We start from the raw sequence: 24,658 nt of genomic DNA on the forward strand, positions 1-24,658 counted from the left end.
GGAGCATAAAGGGGTCAGAGCAGGAAGCTGGAGGCTGAAGGGGCCAGGTCTCCATTACCCTCCCCACACCCCTCACCTAAGTAATGACACTACACAAGCAGCAGCAATGAGTATCTTTTCTCCAACTATTTACACAGCTTAAATACCCACATGGGGAAGGGGGATCTTTGCTTTGGCCCCAGTTTGGCCACACATATGGCAGCCCAAGCTCCTGTAGTGACCCTGCTGTGGGCTGGACTTGTCATGCCATGTTGCCTATGGGGCTACACCTCCGCTTTAGTGTTTCCAGCTCCACAGGTGTGGGAAGAAGCAGTGGCTCCAGGGACACTGGGGGACAAACAACCAGACAAAGCGAGGCAAGCAGGGGGACTCCACACACATGGGGCACAGTGGGGACCTAGAGCCCCCCTGCCTGACCCCTGGTCCCTAGGGGCAGCACCCAGTTTGTGGGCTGGGCTGCTGCCCTGCTGCTGGCCTAGGGTGGGTTGCTGAGCTCCTTAATGGCCTGGAGGACTCTCTTCATGTGGCCCACTTTCGTGATCCCCAGGTCCTGCAGGAAGGAGAGAAAGGAGCTGATGTGCTCGTAGGGGGCCAGCCCTCAGCTCTCGCTGGCAGGGAAGCCATGCAGCAGAGGACAAGGCTGCAAAGCCCAGCTCCCCATGCTCTCCCTGCAGTGCATGGTCCTTGCTAGGAGCCCTCTGTTCTCTTGCAAGCGTGTCCCCATGTCTGAGTGCAGGAAAGGGCATGGTGCTGTTGATCCTGCTTTGGGCAGGCATACAGAGCCTTGCAAGCTGGGGGGCTGGGGCCAACCCCCTCCTCTGCTTCCAGCCCCTGCATGCAAGCGGTGCAAGCTCAGCCTTGCTTTCCCCCCCCCCGCCCCGACAAGGGATGGGGAGAGGAGGTATGGAGGACACCATGCTCCCCAGGGCTGGGGGTCCCTCAGGGGGGCACAAGGGGGATTGTACCTTCAGGTCTCTCCTCTCCAGCAGGATCAACTCAGAGCCCTGGATGTCATGCCGGACAAAAATGTCTCTGTACTCCCCTAAACCGAGCGCTTCCAGCCAAGCTGCCACCTCCTCGGAGCCCCACTTGTCTGCTAGCAGGGAGGAAAACCACAGAGGTGGACTGGGTCCCTGCAGAGGCAGCTGGATGCAGCAGGGCAGGCAGCAGGCAGCCGAGGGCAGCGGTGGTGGCAGGCTGCAGCCAGCATCCCCCCCCTCCCACCCCCAGCTCTGGCAGGGCCAGAGGCCACAGCAGGCTTAGGCTGGAGATGTTTCTCCTCAACTTACTTAGGGAGCATCCGAGCTTCCCCTCGACAAGATCCCCAGTGCTGGGGCAGGAACTTACCCAAAGAGCTGATCTGTACCATAGCCCCCTTCTCCCCCTTGCAGTGGTGGTGGAGTTACAGGGCTGGGGGGCTCCGCATGTCCATTAGCAGAAAAATTAAGCTCTACGGGGCTGTTGGTGACAAAGGTGACATCCCCAGGCAGCCAGGACATGCCCTGTCCCCCTCCCAGAGGGTCCCTCCACAGCATGCCCAGGACAGGAGACCAATGGATAGGTCAGCACATGGGGGTCCCTACCAGTGTGGGCTGTGCCTGTCTCCCTCCCTGGCACGCCGCCTGTTTTACCTGGGAGTGCACTGTTGGTCTTCTGCTTTTGCACTTTGTCCTTGTCCTTCCTGGGCTTGGGGATGTTGAGGCGAAGCTTGAAGCTGCCCTTGTTGGCGCTGCCGGTGCTTTCCTGCGAGAAGCCAGGCTGAGTGGGGTCCTACAGCCCCCCGGGGCCACCTGGTAGGCTATGCCCCCCTTCCCCAGTCCCTGTGCACCCACCTCCTCAGTGGGGTGGACAATGGGACCCAGCCAGTGGATGTCCAGCAGCCTCTGCAGCTCCTGGCCCAGCACACTCAGGGGACCGTGCAGCGCTTCCTCCTCCTGCGGTGAGTCCAGCTGTGGGGGACAGGGACCATCCCCAGCCCTGCTGCCACCCCAGAGGTGCTGGCCAAGGGCACAGCCCCCTCCGCTGGGGGGCTCGGGGTGCTCTCTGGTCCTGCACTCACCGCCTTCCCTTCCAGGAATGCCCTGGTCTCAGTGTACAGCTCCTTGATACTCAGCACCACCTCCACAGCCACGTTCCTGCTGAGAAACTGGGGGACATGGAGGGGTGACCCCTTGAGCAGCAGGGCTCCGGGGCAGCTGGGTGAAGGTTGCCTTGCACCCCCAGCCCTAGCTCACCTCCGAGGTGCCAGTGGCTTTGTTAGAGAGGGCTTCACTCAGCGCTAGGGAGCTGGTGTTGACAGCGTGTGCCAGCTCCTGCTCCACAGCTTTGTGAGCCTTGGCTGCCTCATGGATCCTGTGGGCGAGAGGGGCTGGAGCTGCCGGGGCTCCCCTGGGCTCAAGAGGCAGCACAGGACTAGGAGACCCCTGTAGCTATGGGTGGCCACAGCAAAGCTCCCCCCCCCGCCCCACCCCCTTGTGCCCACCACATCCCCCATCCCGCAGCCTGACCTGGCAATGAGAGTCTCAGCAACCCGCGAGACCTGCTGCAAGAGGCTGCTCTCCTCCTCAGTCAGGTACTCCATGGACTGCTGGGAGCTGAGCCGCGGCCGGGCGGCTGCTCGGTAGCTCTCCCCCTTCTGCTTGTCCTCCCAGGACTTGAGGGTGCTTTCAAATGCCTGCAGGGGACAGAGATGGCCCCCTCAGCCTGTTGCACCTCCCCATGCCCCAGCACAGCCCCGCTGCATGAGCTGTGCAACCCCAAGCTCACCCGGTCCCTTGTCAGCATCTGGGCTCGGTTCTTATGCTGGATCTTGATGATGCCGGGTGGCTGGATCCAGGCTTCTCCGTCCACCTGCACGGGAACGCCCTCATCCCCCCGGATGGTGATCTTCACCACGCGGCACTGTGGGGTGGACAGCCTGGGGTTGGCATCACAGCTGGCACTGCACTACTGGCTTCAGCTGCCATGCCAGGGCTGAAAAGCCTCCCAGCACCATGCCAGTGCCAGCCAGGAGCCTGGCTGAGCTGCATCGCCCCAGGCTCTGCTGGTGCCCCAAAAGCTTTCCAGCACCACGCAGGGTCCCACAGGGTCCCCTGCCCCGTACCTGCGCGATGCGATGGTGCTGGAGGTTGATGACCCGTGACACAGCCATCTGGATGCTGCCGAAGACAGCCACCACCTCCAGCTTCTTGTCATCAAAGGATGGAGCCCCAAAGTTCTGTAGAGGACCAGTACAAGTAAGACCCCCCAAACCAGGCTCGTTTTGGGACCTAGCTTTTTTCCCCCTGTGTGTGCCCAAAGCAGGCACACCCTAGACCCCTGCCCGAGGGCTCCCAGGTTCCCTGGGACTGTGGGAAGGATGTCATGCCCCCCCTTCCCACCCCACGGTGCTGGCACTCACATTGTCTTCCTTGGTGCCTCCCCAGAAGTTGATGCCCCCGGCGTAGCTGGGAATGTTGAGGACAGCGATGCCCTGCAGGCTGGGCAGCGAGATGGGCACCCCATCACACTGCAAGAGAGGGCTGAGCCTGGGGGGCCACTGTGCCACCACCCCCCCCACCACATCCCTGTTCCTCCCAGCCCTGTACCTCCAGCTGCACCCGCTGCTCCAGGTTCTTGTAGGTACGCTGCAAGAGCTCCTTCGTGCCCAGCACCCCATACCACATCATGTTCTTGGTGCGGCTGCTGCAGGGCAAAGCGGGCTGGGTGAGAGGGGCTGTGGGCTCCCCCCTGCCTGTCGCAGGCTCTGTGTCCACCCTGGGGCACTGGGCTGAACAGCCGGCCTGGACCGCTGGCCCTGTGCCTGCCTCAGTTTCCCCACTCCCAGAGCAGGGGGCTGCCCACTAACTCCTGGAAGATGCAGGCTGCAGCATGTGGCACCCAGACATGCACCATTCCATGCTGGCATGGCAATGTCTCCTCTATCCAGGTGCAGAGTGGGTAAATCCCACCAAGCCCTCCTATGCCCGTTCACACACCCAGAGGGCATCAGAAGCCAGAGCCTCGCAGCAGCCCTCCCCCTTCCTGGGGGTGTTTGCAATCTGCCGCCCACCCAGGGGTGCTCACCCCAGCACCGCAGCACTGGGTGCAGGTGGAAAACCTGCCGCAGGAAGGGGTCCCCAGGCAGGCACAGCAGCCCCAAGCCAACCCCATGGCTCCCGGCATCCTGACGGCCCCTCCTGGTGCCAGCATTGGAGAGCTGGGGGGGGGTGGTTACATGTTTTTCCCAGGGGAATCTGCAGGGGGGGGGGTTCAGCCAACCTGCATTTCTTGGGGTGCTCATCCCGTTTATTGTTGAACTCCAGGGAGATCTTTGCATCCAGGCCAATGCCGAAGTAGTTATTCATGACGCATTTCTCCGAGAAGTGGCTGAAAGTGGCAGACAGGGCGGGCGAGTTGGGAGGCAGCTGCACATGGGTAGCTGCTGGGCTGGCACCGGGGGATGGGGTATAAAACCCGCTGGAGCTGTGGTGTGAGCTCCCAGAGGGGTTGGCACTGGGAAGCCTGACCCAAGCCAGCAGGGATGGCTGGAGCCCCCTCAGTCCCCATGGTGGGACACCCGTGGCGCACCCAGGACCTGCCTGCACTGGACAGGGGGGGAACCCTGAGCTCCCAGCATGAGCACAATGCTGGCCAAGGAATGGCAGCAAGAGATCCTGCACTAGGCACATGCAGGCTTCCCTGGCACAGGCACCACAGGGCCAGGGAGGGCTGGGCACCAGGGATGCCACACTGGTGGGCATAGGATGCCTCAGCAGGCATCTCCAAGAGGCAGCGTGGTCCCAGCTCTGCTCCCACTCCGTGATGGGCAGCACAGGCAGGCCAGGGGCCACGGGGCGGGCAGGACCCCAGACTCACAGGGTGCTGGGGTCTTCGGGGAACTGCAAGCTGCCAAAGGTGTCCGGCCGGTCCAGGATGATGGAGGAAGACGCGGAGGTCACCGTCTCCCGCCGGGAGCCTGGCCGGGGAGAGGAGGCAGCTGCTGAACTGGCTCTTACCCTAAGCTCATCCCACGGCTCACCCCCATGCCCCCCCAAAAAGCCACATGCCCTATTGGCATCTTACTGAGCCTCTCCTCCTCCTTGCTGAGTTCTTCTGAGCTGTCCTTCCTGCTGGGGCCCGCGCTGCCCCGGTAGGCTTGGGTCTGCTTGTTCTGCTCATCCACAGCTGGATGCAAAGAGGGGCATGACAGCAAGTCCTGGGCAGCACCATGGCCCTGCCCTCCCCTGTCCCCGGGTCAGCCTTGGGGGCTCATGCCAGGCAGGGCTCAGGGTGGCACCTCTGCCTCGCATTGGGGACCTCCCTCAGCCACACCAAGCATCAGAGAAGGGCTGATGCCCTTGGACTGCACAGCACTGCTGCCACCCCAAGGATTCAGATGAGGAAACCAAGGCACGGGTCCAGCACCAAGCTGCAGTGGCTCCGCAGCCCGTGCCAGGCTGCTGCAGTGCCACGCGAGCTGCCAGCCCCCACCACCCCCTCACCTTTCTCCGCCTGCTCAATGATTTGCCGCAGGGCTTTCTTCAGGCTGTTCGCCCGCAGCATGAGCTGCTCCTTGGATTTGAAGATGCGAGGCACAGGGCTGGGGTTGAAGCTGCCACCTTTCTCCTGGTCCTTGGTGTCGGCAGGGGTGGCCTGCGCCATTCCCTCAGGGACCACAATGGCCTGAGCCTCCTCGTTCAGCTCCCGCACCAGCGAGTCCAGCTTCTCGTTCAGCATGGCGCACTGCAGGCCGCCCACCATGCTCAGCACCCTGGCACAAGCCGCTGCCCACCGCCAATGGTGGGTGCTTCCCTGGTCACCCCATGCTTGCCTGGGCACCTGTAGTGCCTGGGTACCCCATGCTTGCCAGGACATCCCAAGTGCCTGGGCACCCCAAGCACAGCACACCCCAATGCATCCACAGCAAGGGCATGGACCACCGGAGCAGACCCCACCAGCCCCTCCACTGCCTGGGTGCTGTGCCACCCAGCACACCCCAGCCCTCCAGCTCCCCTGCAACCCACCTTTCGTGCCATCATCTCGGCCTCCTGCTTATTCTCCGTTGCCCTCTTGTAAGCCCGGCCGACTTCAGCCACAAAGTCATTGACAGTGCCACAGAGGAACCTACCGAGGGAAGCAGCAGGCGGGTGGAGAGGGGCACAGCACAACCAGCCAGGCACAGATGCCAGCTGGGGGGACTGCTGGGATAATACCTCCCCTGCACTGGAGGGTCAGTGCTGGGCTTATCTGCCAGGCACCAGCACAGCCGGCAGCCGCTGGTGGCCAGACAGGGGACAGCCTGGCGTGGGGGGGGGCTCAGCACCCCTGGGGATATGCCCCCCGCCTGGCGGGGGGGGCTCCAGCACCCCCATCGCCAGCCCCCCTCCTTACTTTGCAGATGAGATCACCACCGAGTGCTTGTCTGACTCCAGGATCTTGGCCAGGTGGAAGGCAACAGAGTCGGCGTAGTGGGAGATCTGGGCCTGGAGGGGGACAGGGCAGGACAGCTGGAGCCATGACACCCTGCTGGGTGCCCGGCTCCAGGATGGAGCCTTGCCCAGCCAGCCCTGGATCAGCTGAATGAACAGCCCTCCTCGGCCCACTCCCCCAGCCCCGAGGGCAGCCATGCCCACACCGCCAGGCAGAGGGGATGCTCAGCCACAGCAGGAGGGAAACTGAGGCAAGGGGTTGAGTAGGAGCACACGGAAGAGTCCAAAATAGCCTGCCAGTAGCAGGTCAGCTCCACCTCACTCCACTGCCTGCTTCCAAGTGCATGTGCCAGGCTGAGACCTGACAGACTCATTTCATCGCATGCAGTCGGCTGCCAGCCCCCTCGCAGCCCCAGTCCCCAGGGACCCCCAGCACGACCTCTCCCTGTGCAATCCCACCCTGCATGCCCCCGAATTGGCTGATGGAGTGAATGGGGACCTGCCCCCCAGCCTGCCCTCCCCCATCTCAAACTCTCGGTCTCCAACAGTGCCCACCTGGATGTTGGAGTCCCCGTTCTCCTCCTCCTTCAGGGCTGGGGGGGACTGCTTGGGGGCCTCGTAGGTCAGCACGCTCCACCTGCCAAGCAGAGACCATGGCTGCCTGCCACCTCCTAGCACCCCAGCACAGGGACATGTGGGCAGGGGACGAGGACAGGCTGCCTGAGAGGTGCCGAGGCTGGGGGGGGAGCAGAGAGGCGCATGCCCTGTGCCATGCTCACCGATCCAGCATCTTGGTGGTGGCCCTTTCCAGCTTCTCCAGGATCTGCAGCAGCTGGGTGTCATCATCGCACAGGCTGCCCCAGCCCAGCACCCGTGCCAGGTCATTGCCGGTCCCCAGGGGCAGGACGCCCAGCTGGCACTGCAGGAGAGGGACGGGGCAGGGGGGAGCTCAGAGCAGCCCCCAAGGGCACCCACGACATCCCCAATCCCGCCATGCCCATCGCTCGCAGCACTCCAGGGCATACGGGGGGGCTCCCAGCTGCGGTGGGTGCCGGTGCTGGGGATGGTGCCAGCCCATGCCAGTGATGCCAGACACTCCCACTCACTTGCTTGTGGAGGCCAAGGGCGTCAATCTCGGAAAGCACCCAGCCCACACTGCCGTCCCCCCCGCACACTAGGATCCGGAAGGTGGAGAACTTCTGGAAGAGGCGCAGCCTGGAGGGGGACAGGAGATGGGCTGGGGGCTGTGCCGGGCACCCACCAGGACCCCGCCAGGGCCAGCCCAGGGCACCCAGGCCAGTGCTTACCCCAGGTGTGGGCCCCCATTCATGAGGTCGAAGACTTGGGCCGGGTTGAGGAACTGCTTGAATTTGCGCAGAAACTTGACGCCCTGGTTGTCCCCGCTCTTGGAGTTGACGAAGGCCAGGAGAGGGCTGGAGCAGGTCGAGGGGCAGGTGGCCTTCCAGAAACCTGTGGTGAGCCCAAGCACATGAGCCCCAGCCCCAGCTCCCACCCCCCAAGGACACTCATGGAGACACCTTAGGAGAGCAGAGGCCGCATGGACACCCTGACTGTGCTGTGCTCGACCCGCAGGGTGCTGGGGCCAGGCAGGAGGGACAGTGATCCGGGTGCCCAGGGGATGGTGAGCAGTGGGAGGAAGAGTAAGAGATGGCAATGGGGATGGGAATGGGGATGGGGTGGGATGGGGATAGCGATGGGCAAGGGTAGCACTAGGGCAGATCCAAGTTAGGTTCCAGCTCCATCAGTGTCCCTGCAGGCACGAAGTGTGTCACCAAGCTGACTTGTATCCCCGGCCTGCCACTCCAAAAGGGGCAGCAGTGGTGGGCACACAGGAGGGTCAGTTCCTCGCTGTGCCAACAGCCCAGCTGGGTCCGACCCAGCAAAACCACATGGGAAGGGGGCACACTCCCACCTGGGGGTGCTTCCAGGGGTGGCACTGGCAGCCAGCATGACCACAGGGGACCAGCCGCAGCCCCAGTGGGCTGTACTGTCACCCTCAGCTCTGCTGCCTGCTCCTACCAGGGCTCTGGCGGGGTAGGTGTGAATGACGCAGAAGCCTCGGGAGGCTTGGCAGCCAGCACCATGCTTTTAAAGAAATGAGATGGGGAATAAAATGTGCCCGAGGCAGAGGAGGATTGATAGCTGGCCCACAGCCCGCACCCGCCTCAGGCACATCTTGGCCATCCCGGGCCATGGGACAGTGCCCACTGGCTCCTTCCCTTGGCAGACCCGGCAATGCTGCGGCAGGAGAAGCATCAGCCCTTGCTGCCGCTGGCACCCACCCCACAGCCAGTGCACCCAGAGCCCCGCAGGGTGTGACCGGAAGCCCCAGTGCCTTCACCACACGGGGAGCAGCATCCCCACAGCCCACTGCCGCCCAGCCCGGGCATCGCTCAATCTCTGCTTCCAACCTGGCCGAGCGGAGTGGATCGGCACAGCAAAACACTGGGGGCTGCTGACTCAGAGTGTGGGCTGCCGCGGAAGAGCCCACTGCCAGCAGCACCCGTATGCTGGGGAGGGACAGCAGGGTAGGAGGAGTGGGGCTGAGGCCCCGCCAGGCTGCTTCGCACGGTAGCAGAGTCCAGTTGGGCTCAGCAGCAGTCATGGCTGCCGGCCCCACAGCCGCGCCAGCCTCGGTTGACTGGGCTGCTGCGAGAGGGACAGGGCAAAGATGCTACCGGGGAGTCAGCCGGGAGCAGCCGTGGCTCTGAAGCTGGAGGAGAAGCCGCGTGATGGTTACCCTGACAGCATCCCGATGAGTAACAAGAAGCAGATGAGCCACCAGCTGAGCCGAGCGGTGAAAATCATTAAAGAACGAGGAAAGAAATATCCGGAGGAGAAGAACAGATTTTGCTTGGCGGAGGCCATCTGGGCCCCTCCAGAGAGGACGAGGGAGATGGCAGGGGGGGTCCCCCCGGGCCATGCATTGCTTATCCCCCCAGCACCCCGCAGCCACCCGCGCTGGGGGGAAGCTGTGCTCTGTACTACCAAAAAAACAGCTGAGGTTCAGACACTGAGAAATAACCCAAGCAAGGGCCTCATCCTGCCCTGCAAGGTGCTGAATCTTTGGGGTGCAACGGGGGGCACCCCACATCAGGGGCTCAGGGCTGGTGTCGCTGACCCCAGCACGGAGGGACCATGACCAGGGCCACCGCGAGAGGCAGCCTGGCAGGAGCAACTGAAGCCACAAGCAGGGAAGAAGTGCCACCCCAAAGCACAGCACCGCCACAGCCCTGGGGCAGAGTGCAAGGCAACAAGCAGCCTTCAACCAAGGGTGCAGCAGGGAGGGGCGTTGACTCTGGAGCCTACTGATGGTGGTGTTCCTGGTGCCCCACAGGAAAGCGGGCACAGTGCCACAAGTCAAAGCCTGCAGAGGAGCTCAGAGAGCTCAGAGCCCTATCCCAAACAGTCTGTCCCCCCCACCCACAGCCCAGCCCTGTCCCCTCCATGACTTACCATCTGAATCGATGCTGTTCAAGGCAGTTGGCGGGATGATGGACACTTTGTACTGGCCCAGGGGGCACCTCTTGCCAAAGAGCTCCTTGCAGGCACTGTGAACCTGGGGACACAGGGACATGTGCATAAGCAAAGCTAGGGGACGCAGCACCAAAGCCCACAGCCTCAGTTTCCCCAGCAATGCACCCAGGAGGGGCAGTGCTGTCCATGCCGTGGCAGGGGTGACAGGGACGGACACATCCTTACGATGGCCTTGCACCAGAGACACCGCCAGTCCTGCAGCCTCCGGACACTGCCGCAGGTCCGGTCACAGACGGCGCAGCGTGCGCTGACGGGCAGGTTCCCCTCCAGCCACTGGTGGGGCATGGCCACCTGCAGAGAGGGGCAGTCGCCAATGGCACATCACCGCTGCTGCCCCTGCGCGCTTGAGGGACAGTAACACGGGCCATCCCCTTCCCCAGGCACCATGGAAGGGGTAGGCAGGGGATGATGCCCCACAGCAGGGCAAGGCAGCCCTGGGACCCCTCCCATGCCCTCTTGTCCCTGCCTGCCTGGCCCCTTGCAGCTGCCAGTGCGTGGGGCAGGGCAGGGGTGTCCCCAGCAAACGTTTGGGGGTGGCACCACTTGGAGAGCAATAAGGGACCCTGATGCCGGGTGGCAGAGGAGGTGTCCCCAGGCCATGTCCCTGCAGAGCCAAGCCCAGAGGCCACACAGTGCATGGGACAGCTGGGTGCCAGGGTCCCCCCTGCTCCTGATTTGGGCACAGCAAGGCCAGTTCTGCTGGTGGCTCTGTCCTGCCAAGGTCCCCCGCTAGGACTCCCCTGCTTACCCCGTCCTCATCCTCGATGATTTCGGTGCCGATGGAGGCGAGGGTCGTCCACTTGCAGTTGTTGGTGGCTCTGACAGCGCAGCGCTTGTGTGCCTTGAACTTGCAGACTGCACAGGGGGGGAGCACGTGAGGAGCAGGGATGGTCCCCGCAGGATGCGCAGCCCTGGTCCCCAACCTCTCCATGGTTGGTGACACTGCCATTCCAGCAGCCGGTGGGCCTGACCCTGCATCCCTCCTGCTCCAGGCCAGCCTCGGAGAGGGTCCCCCGCCCCAGTCCCGGCCCCAGTCCACCCCCCCAGCAGGACCCCAGTGCTGACCTTCGCAGGAGAGGCCGTGGGAGGTGACCCCCGGGAGGGCTTCGCGGCACACGTTGCAGAAGGTGGGGCGGGCGTGGGAGCAGGCGTACCAGTTGTGCATGCCCGAGAAGTGCTCCATGTTGAACTGCGTGGCCTGCTGGGGGGCACAGCCCTGCCCCGTCAGTCCCCTGGGACCCCCAGCTGGCACTCCCTCCCTCCTAGCCCCCCTGAATTCCCCCAGCCCCACTCCCGGCTCCTGTCCTCCCTGCCTGCTGCCAAGGGCAGCAGCTCCTGTCTGGCAGCCAAAGGCTCCTGAGGGGTACTCACTCACAGATGAGCACCCCCCGCCCACGTCACCTCATGGATCTCCCACTTCTGGACAGATTTCAGGGCACTGATCCAGTCCTCCATCTCCTTCCGGTTCTCCGCACATAGGATGAGTTTCCGGAATGGCGTGATCACCTGCAACAGCCACCGTCCCTGTGTCCCCTTGCAAGGCCACCCCACGGCCAGCCAGTCCCCAGGAGAGCAGCCCCCCAGGCAAACCCTGGCACACTGCCACCAGTGCCACCTCCAGCAGCATGCTGCGAGGTGCCCCACAGCTCTGTGGGGAGGGGTCTGCGGTGCCTCCCCATGAGGTGCTGAGGTGGAGGGGCATGGAGGGTAGCCCTGCATCTCCCTCACCGTGAAACTGTTGTTGATGTTCTTGGTGCTGGTCTCAGCCACGCTGGCATCGGACAGGTCCACCTCGTCGAAGATCAGGGACTACAGGAAAGAAACCAGAGCCCCAGTCCACCAGGTAGGGATTTTTGGCTCCTCCCCAGGCTTGCAGGCTCAAGCCCCCCCAGCTGAGCATGCTTGAAGGCCCCCCCGAGCCTACCTTGGCATCCTTGGCATAATAGAGCGTCCTGCCCCGCAGCTTGAAGTATCGCCTCTTCCACCTCTGGAAGGAGCTCGTCTGCTTCAGCAACAGCCCTTCCTTTACACTCTTCTGCAGAGACCACAGGGTCGTGAGCTCTCACAGCCCCCAGGACCCCCAGAGCCACCTCCCTGCTCCGGTGATGCCAGTCCCTGGGTCCCCGGGAGCTAAGTGGTGCCCAGAGCACAGATGGGACATTCTGGGGTTCACACTGTGCTGGATGTAGCAGGGTAAATGATGTCCATTGCCCGCCATAACCTGGGCATTGGGCACTTTATGTGATTCGGGTGGATGCTGCCGGGCATGGCAGTGCCGGCAGTTGGAGGTCTCCAGCAGCACAGAGCCACTGCTGCCGGTCACCTCCTCCCCATCTCCAGAGCAGCACCCAGGACAGCCTCAACCTGCTGCAGTTCCCCGGAAGCCAAGGGCAGAGCTGGGGCTGGGAGAGCTCCCTTGGAGGGGACACCGATGCCCCAGAGCCACCAGGACTGTGTCGTGGAGGTGGCATTACCCAGGCACTGCGGTCCCAGCCTCTTTGCTAGGTTGGGAAGCAGACGTCTGGGACGCGGCCAGCCCTGCCTGGCACCCACAGCCCCCGGAAGGGCAACCTGGGGCCAAGGGCAGCCCACAGCAGAGCATTCCCTTGCAGCGCAGCACATCCCTGCAGCCTGGCCGCCCGTCCTCTGCCCTCCCTCATCCACAGCACCTGCCAATATTTACCCTCCTCGCAGTGGTGTTTACAAGGCTCAATTAATTAGTGTTTGCAACGCAGCTACGAGCCTGTGCCGAGCGGGGTGGCAGAGATGCTCTGGCACTGCCTAATCTTTGATTGTATCTTCTTTAAACACCGCTGGCAGCCCCGTTCAGCAGCTCCTCTGCAATTAGCCGCAACAGCGGTTGTATCAGATCCCGGCACATGACGACAAGGCACATTTAACGGCGAATTAGCACCAGGCACCAAGGACACCGTGAGAGAACCACACCCCCGGGGCTCCATGCTCCTGTGCCCAGCCCCTGTGCTGCAAGAGGTGGTACCCAGGTGCCCGCCAGCCTGCAAACACACCGGCCCCTGGCCTCGGCATTAACCCACTGCCCCACGGCTCCAAATGAGATGGCCAGAGCACCAGGAGTAGCAGGAGCCTCCAAGGTCACAAAGAAGCCAAAACCCCACCTGGGGTGCTCCCCGAGCCTCAACTCCCCCAAATGCCTGACCCCTCCCCGAGCCCCCCAGGGCATGCACTGGGATGTCCCTGGCTCTTTTCCAGTTTGCAGCGCCGAGTTCAGAGAGGGACGTTTTAAGCCTTTATCGCTCCCTATCAACGCTTTGCCCTCCTGGGACTGGTGCAGGGTTTGGCTGTGGTCAGTCCCCATGCTGCCTGCGAGTGTCAGTGCAGGGTCAAACAGCCCTGGTGTCCGCAGTGCCAGCACCCAGGGACCCACCACGTCCCCTCCCTGGCCTCTCGGCTGTGAGAGCAGGCAGAGGAGATGGTGAGCCCAGACCTGCCCTGAGCCCAGGCTGCGAGACAGCCAGCAAGGGGAGCGTGGACCTTCAGGGGGATCCAGCTGCAACCCCCAAATCCACATACAAACCATGCACCCTAGCATTCCCTGCCCCACGCCAGGAGGGGACAGGGCAGGGTCCTGTCACAGCTTGGTGAGCTCCAGCCACAAACTCTACTTCCACCACACCTGTTTGCATACGGCGGACGCAGGCACAGGCTCTGGGTTTGCTGCAATCATTACTTTTGCTGTGAAGGACAGGCAGCATGTGACGGCAAGGAGTGGCGTGGGGGAGCCCATGATGGTGAGGAGCAGGAGAACATGATGACAAGGAGAAGGAAGAAGAGGCAGGTCCGTGACGGTGGCTCGGGGCTATCACAGCAGGGGCCGGAGCCAGCGCTGCAGCAGGGCGCAGGCGCTCAGCTCTGCCTGGCTCCAGGGCCACGTGGGTGGCAGGATATGGCCAGGAAGGCTGCCCGGGGGGGACGGCATCCCCTCCTGCGACGAGGCCAGAGCTGAAACGCCCCCAGCTGTGCCGCTGCAGCTGCTGCAGCAATTTCTCCTGGCAGCCAACAGCAACAAGACATCACCCAGCCCCAGGATGTCACAGTCCCAGCCATTCTGGGGACGGCGACGCAGCTGCCAGCACTGTGCCAGCCCCAGACTAGGGCAGAGCCTGAAAGGCAGAGCCCCCACCACCTCCGCCATGACACCCATAAGAGTTTTATGACACCCGCAGTGCCGTGGCTATGGGGGGGCATGCCTCAGTTTTCCCCCAGTGCAGACTAACCACCAGCATCCCAGCATGGGGCAGCAAAGCTGGTGCAGAGAAGCTTGGGGGGCACCTTTTCCCATGTCCACCCTTGGGTGCTTCCCAAAACATTCCCAGGGTGCCCCAGGCATGGCAGCAAAGCCCAAGCCCTCAGCCCCACCATGCACAGCATCTTGCCACACAACCCTTTAAGACTGTGGCTGCCCGTCCAGGCTCCGTCACCCCCAGTGCTGACACGATGGGGCACAGGTTCAGTTGGTACTGGTGTTGCCAGTGTGGGGCCAGCCAGCCAGCCCCCTCCCTGGGGAAAATGAGATAGGTCCCCTCTCTGAAACGAGCCATGGAGCCTGGCTGTGCCACACTGCCTGAGCGGGCACACAAGTCACTCTGCCTGAGGTGCCAGAGGGCTGTTTCAGGGTCAGCCACCCCCACACACCCAATTTCTTGCCCATGGGTCTCAGCCAGGAGCACCCAGTGCCACCCTGTGCCAGGATCAGGTCCCCAGTGGCTCAGTGGTTTCGGACCCCTGTTTTTGGCACTAGGGACAGGAGACCTGGGAGGTACCTGATGACCAAGGCCACCAGCAGACCCAGCCACACGGTGGGAAGCCACACTGCAGCGGGCAGCGTTGAGCGAGCCCTTCATTTCCCCTTCGCAAACAGGAAAGGGGTGGGGAGGGCAAAGGCCAGCACTCGGGGCAAGTGGCAGGTGTGGTGTGCCGGGGTGGCATCGCCCCTGCCATGCTGGCTCCCCGACAGCCCCAACCAGGGCTCCAGGGTCACCACAATAATACAATCCCCTATAGCAAGTGGCTATTAGGTACCCTATAGCTCCCAGGAGCAGGAGCTGCACACCCATAGCACAGGGTAGCGGCTGCCTCTTCCTCCAGGAGAGCTTTCAGGGACACTGACAGCCTCTGGCCACTGGGGTGGGAGCTCTGTGCTGGCCACTGCACAGCCCCAAGCGTGGGGTGCCACCTGCACCCCAAACCAAGCCCTAGCCCCTCCGCTCACCCCAACCACAGCTTTTCTGGCTGGCAAGCCCCAGCCAGCGCTGCAGGGAGCCACAGCAGAGCCAATGCTGGCTCCGTCCCAGCAACAGAGGCGGCAACACAGCATGCTGATGCCCAGAGCAATGTGCAACCTGCCCGGCCACCAGCCCGAGGCTGGCTCCCCTCTGTGGGGCTCTGCCCCATCTCAAGGACCCTCCCTGCTCTCTCCAGCCCAGTGGGCTCAGCACCACCTGGGATGTGCCCAGCACCAGGGGGTCCCAGAGATGCAGAGCGGAGAGGTGAAGGCAAGAACAAAACCACCCAGGGTAGGCAGAGAAACTGCCACCTCCAGCTCAGCCACAGCTGGTGGAGGGCAAGCGGCACCAGGGCCTTGGAAGGGACACAGCTAAAAATAGCCCTGGGAGGATGACCAGCCACCAGCAATGTGCCCTGACAGGACCGGGCTGGTCCCCAGGGGCCATCATGCTGCAGGCTGGCTATGTGCTTGGCACAGGCAAGGGGGTTTGAAGCACAGCCCGGGGGAGCTTGCCTCCCTCCAGGACGACACCCCAGCACGGCTTCTTCCAGGCCAAGGGCGCACCTCGAAATGCCGGCTTTTCCCTCAGCCCTAAGGCAGAGCCCCGGGATGCTGCTTTGAACCCCCATCCCACTCTCACACCTCTGCCACTGCCGTCCCCGGGAAGAGCCCATAGTGCAGCCAGGTTTGACCACAGCTGGGGTGGGAGGGTTTTCCTGCTGGGATCAGCTTGGACAGCGAAGGAGCTGCTGGAGAAGAGCCAGGAAGGCTGAGTTACTCAGGAATGCTGGCACATATGACTGGTGGGCACCACATTGGCTGCCCACCTGGCTTGCAGCCCTACACTACTCCTGTTGGAATCTGCTTGGTCCCGTGGCTACATGATGCCTTGCCTGGGGAGGAGGAGAGGGGACCGAACACCCGCCAACGCACCAACCTGCATTGCACCAGCAACATCCCGGGCAGTCGCCCTCCTCCAAATGCAGCAGCCCACCGGGCACGTGCCAGGGTCCATTCGGGCCAGAGCTCATCCCCCTCCTGAGCCGCCGGGTGCCAGGACAGCAGGAGAGAGCTAGCAGCCCTGCAAACAGCCCGGCTGCGGGGCCACCAGCATCTGCTGGGCACCCCGTGGGCTGGAATCGGTTGGAAACCTTATCAGGCTTTGTGATATGGCAGAGCTCTTCCAGGACCCGGCAGCCAGGGGGCTCGGTACCCGGGGGGTGCCACAGCCCCGCAGGCTCAACTGCATCTGCGCTCCCCAAGGATGTAGCCTGCTGCCATTGCAGGACCCCAAATCCCCCTTCCCCAGTGCTGGGGGAATCCTTGAAAGGAGATTCCGGCACTGGTCCTGACATGCCATTATGTGGTGCCACGAGGCACTGCTCAGGCCATCGAAAGGGGATGGAGGATTAATGGGGAGGAGAGGAATGAGGGAAAGGAACTCTCAGAAGAAGAGTGATCCCCCCTACACCTCATCCTCCAGTAGTCACGACCTTCAGCTGCTTTTTAGAAGTGAGCTCGTACTTCCCTGTCTACAGCCACATTGGTCCCCGAGCATCCTGCCAGCAGACATCCCGCGCTAGCCCACCCCGCGCTGGTCCCCCCCTGCCCCTCACGCTCGGGTACCGGTGGGCATCGCTGCAGCTCTCCCACCCTGCCCAGCCACTGACAGGCAAGAGCGGCGCTTGCATAATGGAAAATGTGAGCGGATAGAGGGCAGTGCATCTGAGAAACCTCACAAACATCCGGCTGGCGACACTGGGGCTATCTTTACACCCCAGGCACCGGCTCGGCGAGCCCTGATTAACGAGAGCAAGCCCAACCTCCCCTGCCCTGCTGCAGCCTCCTCAGCAGGGACGGTCCCAGGCAGCATCACTGTGCCCCACGGTACAGTCCCACTGTGGGGGGTGACCCAGTGACCAGGCGGGCCCCTTGCCAGCCCCTGGTAGGCCATGTGCCACCGGGCTGGGAGCAACGTGGGGCACAGCTGGGGTGGAGATGGGCTTCAGTGTTGGCTGGCTGCGGCATGGCGGGGGCTGGCGGGGAGCTCTGGGATGGAGCCCAGTGGGGGTCACCTGGAGCTGCCCAGTATCATGGAGATACTCAACCCATGGGTTCTGAATATCTCCACGGATGGAAACTCCACAGCCTCTCTGGGCAGCCCATGCCAGTGTTTGACCAATCTCACAGTAGAAAAAGTGTTTTCTTGTGTTCAGATGCAATTTCCTCTTTTTTCATTTGTGCCCATTGTCCCATCGGTGGACACCACTAAAAGAGCCCAGTTCCTTCTTTGCTGCACCCTCCTCTTCAAATATCTATCCACATCACTGAGGACCCCCCAGCCCCTGCCTCCCCTGCAGGCTGAACAGCCCCAGCTCTCCTAGCCTCTCCCCATATGAGACATGCTCCAGTCCCTCACCAGTGTCAAGCCAGGAGGATGCACTGCCTGGGAGCCATGTGCCACCCTCCCACTGCAGGAAGGAGGTTTCCAGGCCTGGCCCCGGGGGCCCTACCTTGCTTTCCTTGTCTTTAGGCCAGGATCCAGCCCCTGGCGGGCAGCACTCCCCACAGCCTGGCTCTGCAGCACCACCCTACCAGGCCTCCCGCAGCTGCCCCAACACCCCTACATCCACAGGCACCACTCGCCCCATCCCTGGGTAACCCTGAGCCTGCGGGGTGCCCAGTGTCTCCAGCAAGGACCAGGAGCACTCATCCCTCGGGGTACCAGTAACCCCACTGACCTCCCCCAGCCCCCCAGGAGGATGCTGGCAAGTCTTCCAGCCCCACCGAGCGGCTGTAATGTACCACAGCGTCAGGAATTCAGGAGCATGATCCCCCTTTCTAAATAGCGGACAAGACATGCCCCTGTCCACCATGGCCGTGCACATGGCCCACCCCGTGGGCAATGCTCCTATCCCTGGCATGCACCCTGCTGTGCCCCCCTTGGTGCCTGCAGTCCCCTGGCTCTGGTGCAAGCACTCCAGGACCAGTTGCTCACTGCAGCTCCTTGCAGCCAGAGCTGAACCGAGCAGAGCTGCCGGATTGCTCTCCGCCTCCGCTCAGCTGCTGGGAGAGCCCTTGCCGAGGCAGCGCCAGGAGCTGAGCGCCCGGCCCACGCGGGCAGGATGTGCCCCCCCACCCCTGTTTGCCAGCACCTCAAATGTCTTGATGCACCCTGGAGCCGGCACTCCCTCCTTCCCCATTGCCCCTTCTCTCCATGCCCAGCCCTAAGGGGACCAGTGCAGCACAGCATCCCCCCTCCCACTCTGCCCTTGCACTCCCAAAACCTGGTGCAGGCAACCGGCAGCCCCCAGCTGCAGTGAGGAGGAGGAGAAAGAGGGGGCGGCAGCAAGACCCCATCCATCCTGGGGCCATTCAGCTCAGCAGGGGCACCTGCGCCTGGCAGCTGTCATTGTCACCGAGCACAATGGCCTCACCACCTCCGCGCAGAAGCCGGCACAAAGCACCCCACGGGGCGCCCCGGCAATTACAGTCCAGAGAAAGCCAAGCTGGGGGTGTGGAGTAGGGAGACGTGATTGATGGGGAGGTTTGAGGAGATGGGGGAACGGGCATTTTGGGGGGGGGGGCGCTGGGAATGGGGAGCAGCGATCAGGAAGGATTCAGCAGATCCCAAAATGATCCTCACCCACTCCTGTCCCCATGGGGCTGGACAACACCCTGTCATGGGGGAAGCTGCTCACTCCCATCACCAGGGACCAGGGTCGCCCCAGTCAGTGTGGGTGGGCAGTGGGGTGGGGGTCCCGACCCTTCCCAGCTCCCCAACATGGCAGGTTCCTATAGACCCCCTCCAGTACCCCAACCACCACCGACGGCCAAAAAATAGGCCAGCCTTCCCCGCCCCCCACCCCGCTAACCCGGTTGTCTCTTGGGAGCTGCAGCCCTAGCACTAGACTCTCCCTCACTCATTAACTGTGTGCTAATTAGGTACCTGCCCCAGTCTCTGGGGTGCAGGTAATGGTTTCCCTCCACATCCCAAACCCACATGGTGCACAGGCATGTCGAAGCAGCTCGGAAAGGTGCCTGCCGTGGCACACGTGCTGCCTGTCCCTCCGGCTGCAGCTGTGGCTGCGGACAGAGGGACGGGCAGCACGTGTGCTGCGGCACGGCTATGAGCCAGGGACATCCCGGCCTGGTTGGCAGCAGCAATTGCATCCCAAAATCCTCATCTCCACCGGGAAGAAAGGAGCCCATCCGGCAAGCAGCCAGGGTGGCAAGTGTGGTCCTGCCCATCTGGACCAAGGCAAAGGAATCCTTGGGGAAAACCCTGAACCCTGACACTGAAAACACTTAGATTTGGGGGGGGTGGGGTGTGCACACACGGCTTGCTCTCAGCCCCCTCCAGCACCAGCCCTGCCCAGCTCTCACCCCTCTCTCCTCCTCTCTTCCAGCTCTGCGGGTCATTAACCCAGCCACGTCCTTTCCGCCTGCCCATCCATCACACCGCCCGCCTCCCCCGGCACGCTGCACAGCATCACCTCCTGCATGGCTAATTGTCGACACCGGGCAGGATGCGGGCAGCAGCCACGGCAGGCAGGGAGCCAGCAGCTCAGCCTTTCCCCACGTGTAGTCTGTCAGCCAACGAGGCCGGAGCTGCTGATGGCATGGAGGGGCTTTGACGCCTGGGCTGGGGGCTCGGGGTGCACTCATGTCCCTGTACTGCTGCTGCAGTACATGGGCACAGCCCGTCCATCCACCTTTTTCTCTCGGGTTTCCTGTCATTGACAACTCCCTGCGATATCTCCCGTGCTCCACAGCACAGCAAACCCCTCTGGCACGGCAAATGCTGCGTGGCAAACTCCAGTGGCTGCTGCTTCCCTTCCGGGAGGGTGCTGAGGGATCACACACAGCGCTGAGCGTCCCCAGGACCCTGACCACTGGCCTGGATTCCCACCGTGCCCCCCGTGCAGCACACTGCACCCCAGCACAGCCCACGGCACCCACCTGGCAGCCAGGTTGAGCGGGCAGAGGAGGTGCCAGCCTGCTCCAGAGAAGGGAAAACTGAGGCGCATTCCTTGAGGAGCCAGAGGGACTCAGCAAGAACCCCCCCAGTGCCACCTGCCCCAGAAATGTCTCCTGCCAAGTGGGAAAACCCCACAGTGCCGGGTTGGGAGCATGGGACTTCCGCACCCCTGGGCAAACGCCCTTTGCCCCCCTCATGCCAGTGCGCCAGGCTTGGCACAACAGCCAGGCCTGGGCCAGCAGGAGGGGAGCTCACCCCAGCCCTGAGCAGCTCAGAGCTGCCACCAGGCCTGGCACACCGCCCCATCCCCGCTGCCTCCCTCCGTGCCCACGGCACTCAACACCAGAGCCCCAGGGTACCCCCCTGCTCTGCAACTGCATCCCCCCATGGTGTTTTCTCAGCTGTCCCCCCTCCCCGGGGTGGCATGGCCACCAAATCCCCACTGAGGGGTGGCTGGGACCAGAAGCCATCTGCGGGGGATTTTCTGGCATGGCCCCAGGGCAAGGGTCCCCCCGGCAGCACGGCAGCCCCCACATGCCCGCCGGCACTGCAGGCACTGCCTTGACTCACACCACCACCTCCTTCCCACAGCCGGAAGGTGGATGCAAAGGGACCACTCACCCAGCGCATCACCCAGAGCATCCTCTCTGCGTCGTGCCCAGATCCCTCCCTCCCCAAAATGCCCCCCCCCAAAACTTCCTCCTCTCCCCGCTTCCCACCTGGCCGTTCAGCCCAGGTTATTTCTCCCTGCACTTTAGGCAGGAGGTGCCTGGCCATCTCACCATCCCCACCTAGGACACCTATGGCCACCCACTCCTGTTTGGCCAGAAGGTGCCGCACCCCGTATTTTTGTAGGTCCTACCAAAATAGCTTCCTCTGAGCAAGCTACGCACACACACACACAAGCTGCCCTCATGCCAACAGCCGGGAGGCAAAAGAGTGTCACGTCTGACCTCAGAGGTGTCCCCATCCACCAAACCACCACAGGGGACTGGATCTAGAGAATGCTGCAGGAGCGGGGCCCACAGGGGAGCTGGCACAGACGAATTAATCTGGGGCACCGGGAAAGATGCCGGTTCCATTTTGCTGCCCGCCAGGCCCCACACGCACACTGCCTGCAGCAGGGTGCGGGATCCCAGGAGCCTATGGCACCTTGACGACCCTAAATCTCACTCCCAGAGTGTCCATGGGGCAAAGCCTTCCCGAAAGAGCCCCCTTTCCCCACAGCCAGGTAGGGGGAACCCAGGGGATACAAACATGGGATGAAGGCAATTGGGGGGGGGATCTGGGTATGGGAGAGACCCTGTCCCCGAACGGTGGGGCAAAATCCATGCTCCACAGCCCCACGGGACCAATGCTGACCCTGCCACCATGGGGTGTGCACCTTTGCATGTGCCCTTCCACAGGGCACAGGGGGCAAGACTTCTCCTGGCACTGCCCCATGCACTGGCTGGGTTGGGTCTGCAAGCAAGTGCCTGGCACCAATTTACACCCCAGAGCGGGCAAACCCCCCGCCCCCCGTGCTCGGCCGGGTCCCTGCGCGCCGGCCAGCCCCTCACCCCAGGCCCCCACACCCCTAACCTTGCTCCTCATCTGCCCCGAGGTGGACACCTTCCGGATGAGCTTGTGGGAACTGTCCTGCTCGCCCTCGCTGTCAGATGACTCCTCGCCGCCCGCCTCAGGCGAGATGGGTGCCAGCTTGTCCGAATCCAGGGATGACACCGATTCCCGGGTCTTCCTCAGGAACAGGTCCCCGGGCACCAGCTTCTCAGCCATCTTCCCACCCAGCTTGGCTCAGGGCTCCGCCGCCTCCTGTGACAGCCCTGGGAGGACAAGGACACACAGGAGTGGAGGAAGAGCCCTGAAAGGGGGTGCACAGTCCCTCACCCTCTATGGCTCGGCTAGCCGGGAGGTGCAATCCTGGAAATCAGGGGAGACAGCATTTCCTTGCCCAGGAACACCGTTCAGGGTGGCTTCCTTGCAGGCAAAGTTTTCCTTCCTTGCCTTTTTTTGGTGTTCCAACTCTTCCTCACCCTGCCTGGCATCCCAACACCGTCCCTTGCTCCACCATGGGAGTCTGCGGCCACCCCATGCCCTGGCATTGGGGTGTACCTCCCTTGCCGCAGCCTGCGCCAGCCCCCCCTCCGGTGCCCATCCCCAGGGTGCTAAGCTGCCCTCAGGGGCCGGGGCAGTGGAGGGAGGGAGAGGGGGTGTCTCCATGAAAAGCAACAGCTGCCTCCCACCATCCACCTTGCTCCGGCAGTCAGGAAGGGCTGGGAGCATCTCCAGGTCCCGCGCCGGTGGGTCGCCAGTCCCAAGCAGGTGGCTGCGGGTGGGGGTGGGATGGAGGGGGGGGCATGGGGCTCCCGCATGCGGGAGAAGCCATCTCCCCACGGCTTTCCTGCCCGCCGCGGGGGCTGCGGGCAGGCTGAGGGGGCACCTACCTGGGCAAGCGAGCCTGGCCGGCTGCAGGGCTGCCGTGCCCGGCCGGGGGTGGCGGGGGGCACCCCACGGCGCCGTGCCCGGCCCCACGCGGCTCCCGCGGGCCGGCTCCGCCGCCCCCCCCGCGGCTGCCGGCAAACGTGGTGCCGTCTCCCCGCGCAGCAACAAGCGTTTCGGGGGGGGCGAGGCGGGGGGGAGCGAGGGCACCGCAGCGCTGCCGTCCCCCCGCCTCCCGGGCGCAGCCCCCCCCTCGCTGCGGGCCTCGCAACCCCCCTTCCAACCTCGGGGCTGCCGGGTGCCGGGTCTCCGCCGAGCATCCCGCAGCACGCCTGGGAGCGGGGAGGCGGAGCAGCCCCCCCCCGCGCACACACCTTGCACACCCCGAGCCGCCGCCGCCGCTTGTGCAAGGTCGCTCTTCCTCCGGCCCCCGCCCGCCGCCCCGCAGTCTCCCCGGCCCCGCAGCGCGGCCCCGCCGGGACGTGCCTCTGCAGGCAGCCCCGGCCCTGCCCCTGCGCCGCAAGCCCCGGCGTGCTCCGGCGCGGCGAGCGCTGCTGCGCACCGCGCGCGGCGGCACGGGCGGCCCACGCACGGCCCCGAGCACGCGGGCACGGGCGGGCACCCGCGCGGGCATAGGCGAGCACCCGCACCGCTGCTGTGCACATACGTGTGCACTGCCCACGCGGGCACGGGCGGGTACATGCACGGGCATGGGAGAGCACATGCACCGCTGCCGTGCACATACGTGTGCACCGCCCACGCGGGCACACCCCCGGCATGGGCGTGCACATGCACCGCTGCCGTGCACATACGTGTGCGCACTCCCACACGCAAACAGGCAGACACAGCCCAGGCATGGGCGAGCACATGCACTGCCACCGTGCACACACAGGTGCACCACTCACGCCGGCACAGGTGGGCACATGCCTGGGCATGGGAGAGCACATGCACCACCGCTGTGCACGTGTGCACTATCCACGCAGGCACGGGCAGGCACATGCATGGGCATGGGCGAGCACATGCATGGCTGCCGTGCCCGTATGTATGAACACAGCCACACATGCACAAGCGTGCACATCCCAGGCATGGGTGAGCACATGTACCGCCACTATGCACATACATGTGCACCACCCACATGGGCAAGGGCATGCAGATGGATGACGTGGGCGAGCACGCACACTGTGGCCATGCACATATGTGTGCACATGCCCATGCATGCATCAGCATGCACAGCTCAGGCATGGGCGAGCACATGCACCACCTCCATGCATCTATAGGTGCATATGGTCGCACATGCATGGGCATGCACAGGCATGGGTGAGCACACGCACTGACACCTCCACACACTTACTTGTACACATACTCGCACATGCACACAAACCATGAGTCAGCAACATGCACTCACAGCCCAGAAAGCCAGCCGTGTCCTGGGTGCATCACCAACAGCGTGGCCAGCAGGTCGAGGGAGGGGATTCTGACCCTCTTCTCCACTCTGGTGTGACCCCCCCAGCTACAGCACTGCATCCAGCTCTGGGGTCCCCAGCACAAGGAGGACATGGACCTGTTGGAGTGGGTCCAGAGGAGGCCACGGAAATGGTCCGAGGGCTGGAACCCCTCTGCTAGGAAGAAAGGCTGAGAGAGTTGGGGTTGTTCAGTCTGGGGAAGGCTCTGGGGAGACCTTATTGTGGCATTTCAGTATATAAAGAGGGTTTCTAGGAAAGATGGAGAGAGACATTTTTACCAGGGCCTGTAAAACCTTATAGGACAAGGGGCAACGGTTTTAAACTGAATGAGGGTAGGTTTAGGCTGGACATAAGGAAGAAATGTTTTTTGATGAGGGTGGTGAGACACTGGAGCAGGTTGCCCAGAGAAGCTGTGGATGCCCCATCCCTGGAAGTGTTCAAGGTCAGGTTGGATGGAGCTTTGAGCAACTTCATCTACTGAAAGATGTCCCTGCCCATGGCAGGAGGGTTGGACTAGACGGTCTGGGAAGGTCCCTCCCAACCC

At 63.4% G+C, this 24,658-nt stretch overlaps 1 protein-coding gene across 3 annotated transcripts; it reads right to left on the reverse strand.

Moving 5' to 3' along the window:
- Window positions 1-98: 98 nt before the first annotated feature.
- On the reverse strand, window positions 99-23,098 carry LOC143164679 (diacylglycerol kinase delta-like). 3 transcript variants are annotated; one of them, XM_076347579.1, is made up of 30 exons: window positions 23,026-23,098; window positions 21,794-22,035; window positions 11,893-12,003; window positions 11,697-11,777; window positions 11,370-11,474; window positions 11,034-11,166; window positions 10,717-10,823; window positions 10,134-10,259; window positions 9,888-9,990; window positions 7,718-7,880; window positions 7,517-7,625; window positions 7,190-7,329; window positions 6,966-7,047; window positions 6,373-6,464; window positions 6,006-6,105; window positions 5,484-5,724; window positions 5,065-5,166; window positions 4,858-4,957; window positions 4,261-4,368; window positions 3,588-3,684; window positions 3,401-3,508; window positions 3,104-3,217; window positions 2,767-2,901; window positions 2,508-2,674; window positions 2,235-2,352; window positions 2,060-2,146; window positions 1,833-1,949; window positions 1,632-1,743; window positions 966-1,093; window positions 99-550 (listed from the first exon to the last, which is right to left on the reverse strand). In XM_076347579.1, the coding sequence occupies exons 2-30, from the start codon at window positions 21,986-21,988 to the stop codon at window positions 476-478; spliced, it is 3,456 nt and encodes a 1,151-aa protein (XP_076203694.1). In that variant the 5' UTR covers window positions 21,989-22,035; window positions 23,026-23,098; the 3' UTR covers window positions 99-475. The 3 variants fall into 3 exon arrangements, with proteins under 3 accessions (XP_076203694.1, XP_076203693.1, XP_076203695.1); XM_076347578.1 differs by having other exon boundaries at window positions 966-1,096; XM_076347580.1 differs by lacking the exons at window positions 99-550; window positions 966-1,093 and adding an exon at window positions 1,261-1,458.
- Window positions 23,099-24,658: the final 1,560 nt, after the last annotated feature.

Source organism: Aptenodytes patagonicus, chromosome 9 (assembly GCF_965638725.1).
Source record: "Aptenodytes patagonicus chromosome 9, bAptPat1.pri.cur, whole genome shotgun sequence".
NCBI classification, from domain to species: domain Eukaryota; kingdom Metazoa; phylum Chordata; class Aves; order Sphenisciformes; family Spheniscidae; genus Aptenodytes; species Aptenodytes patagonicus.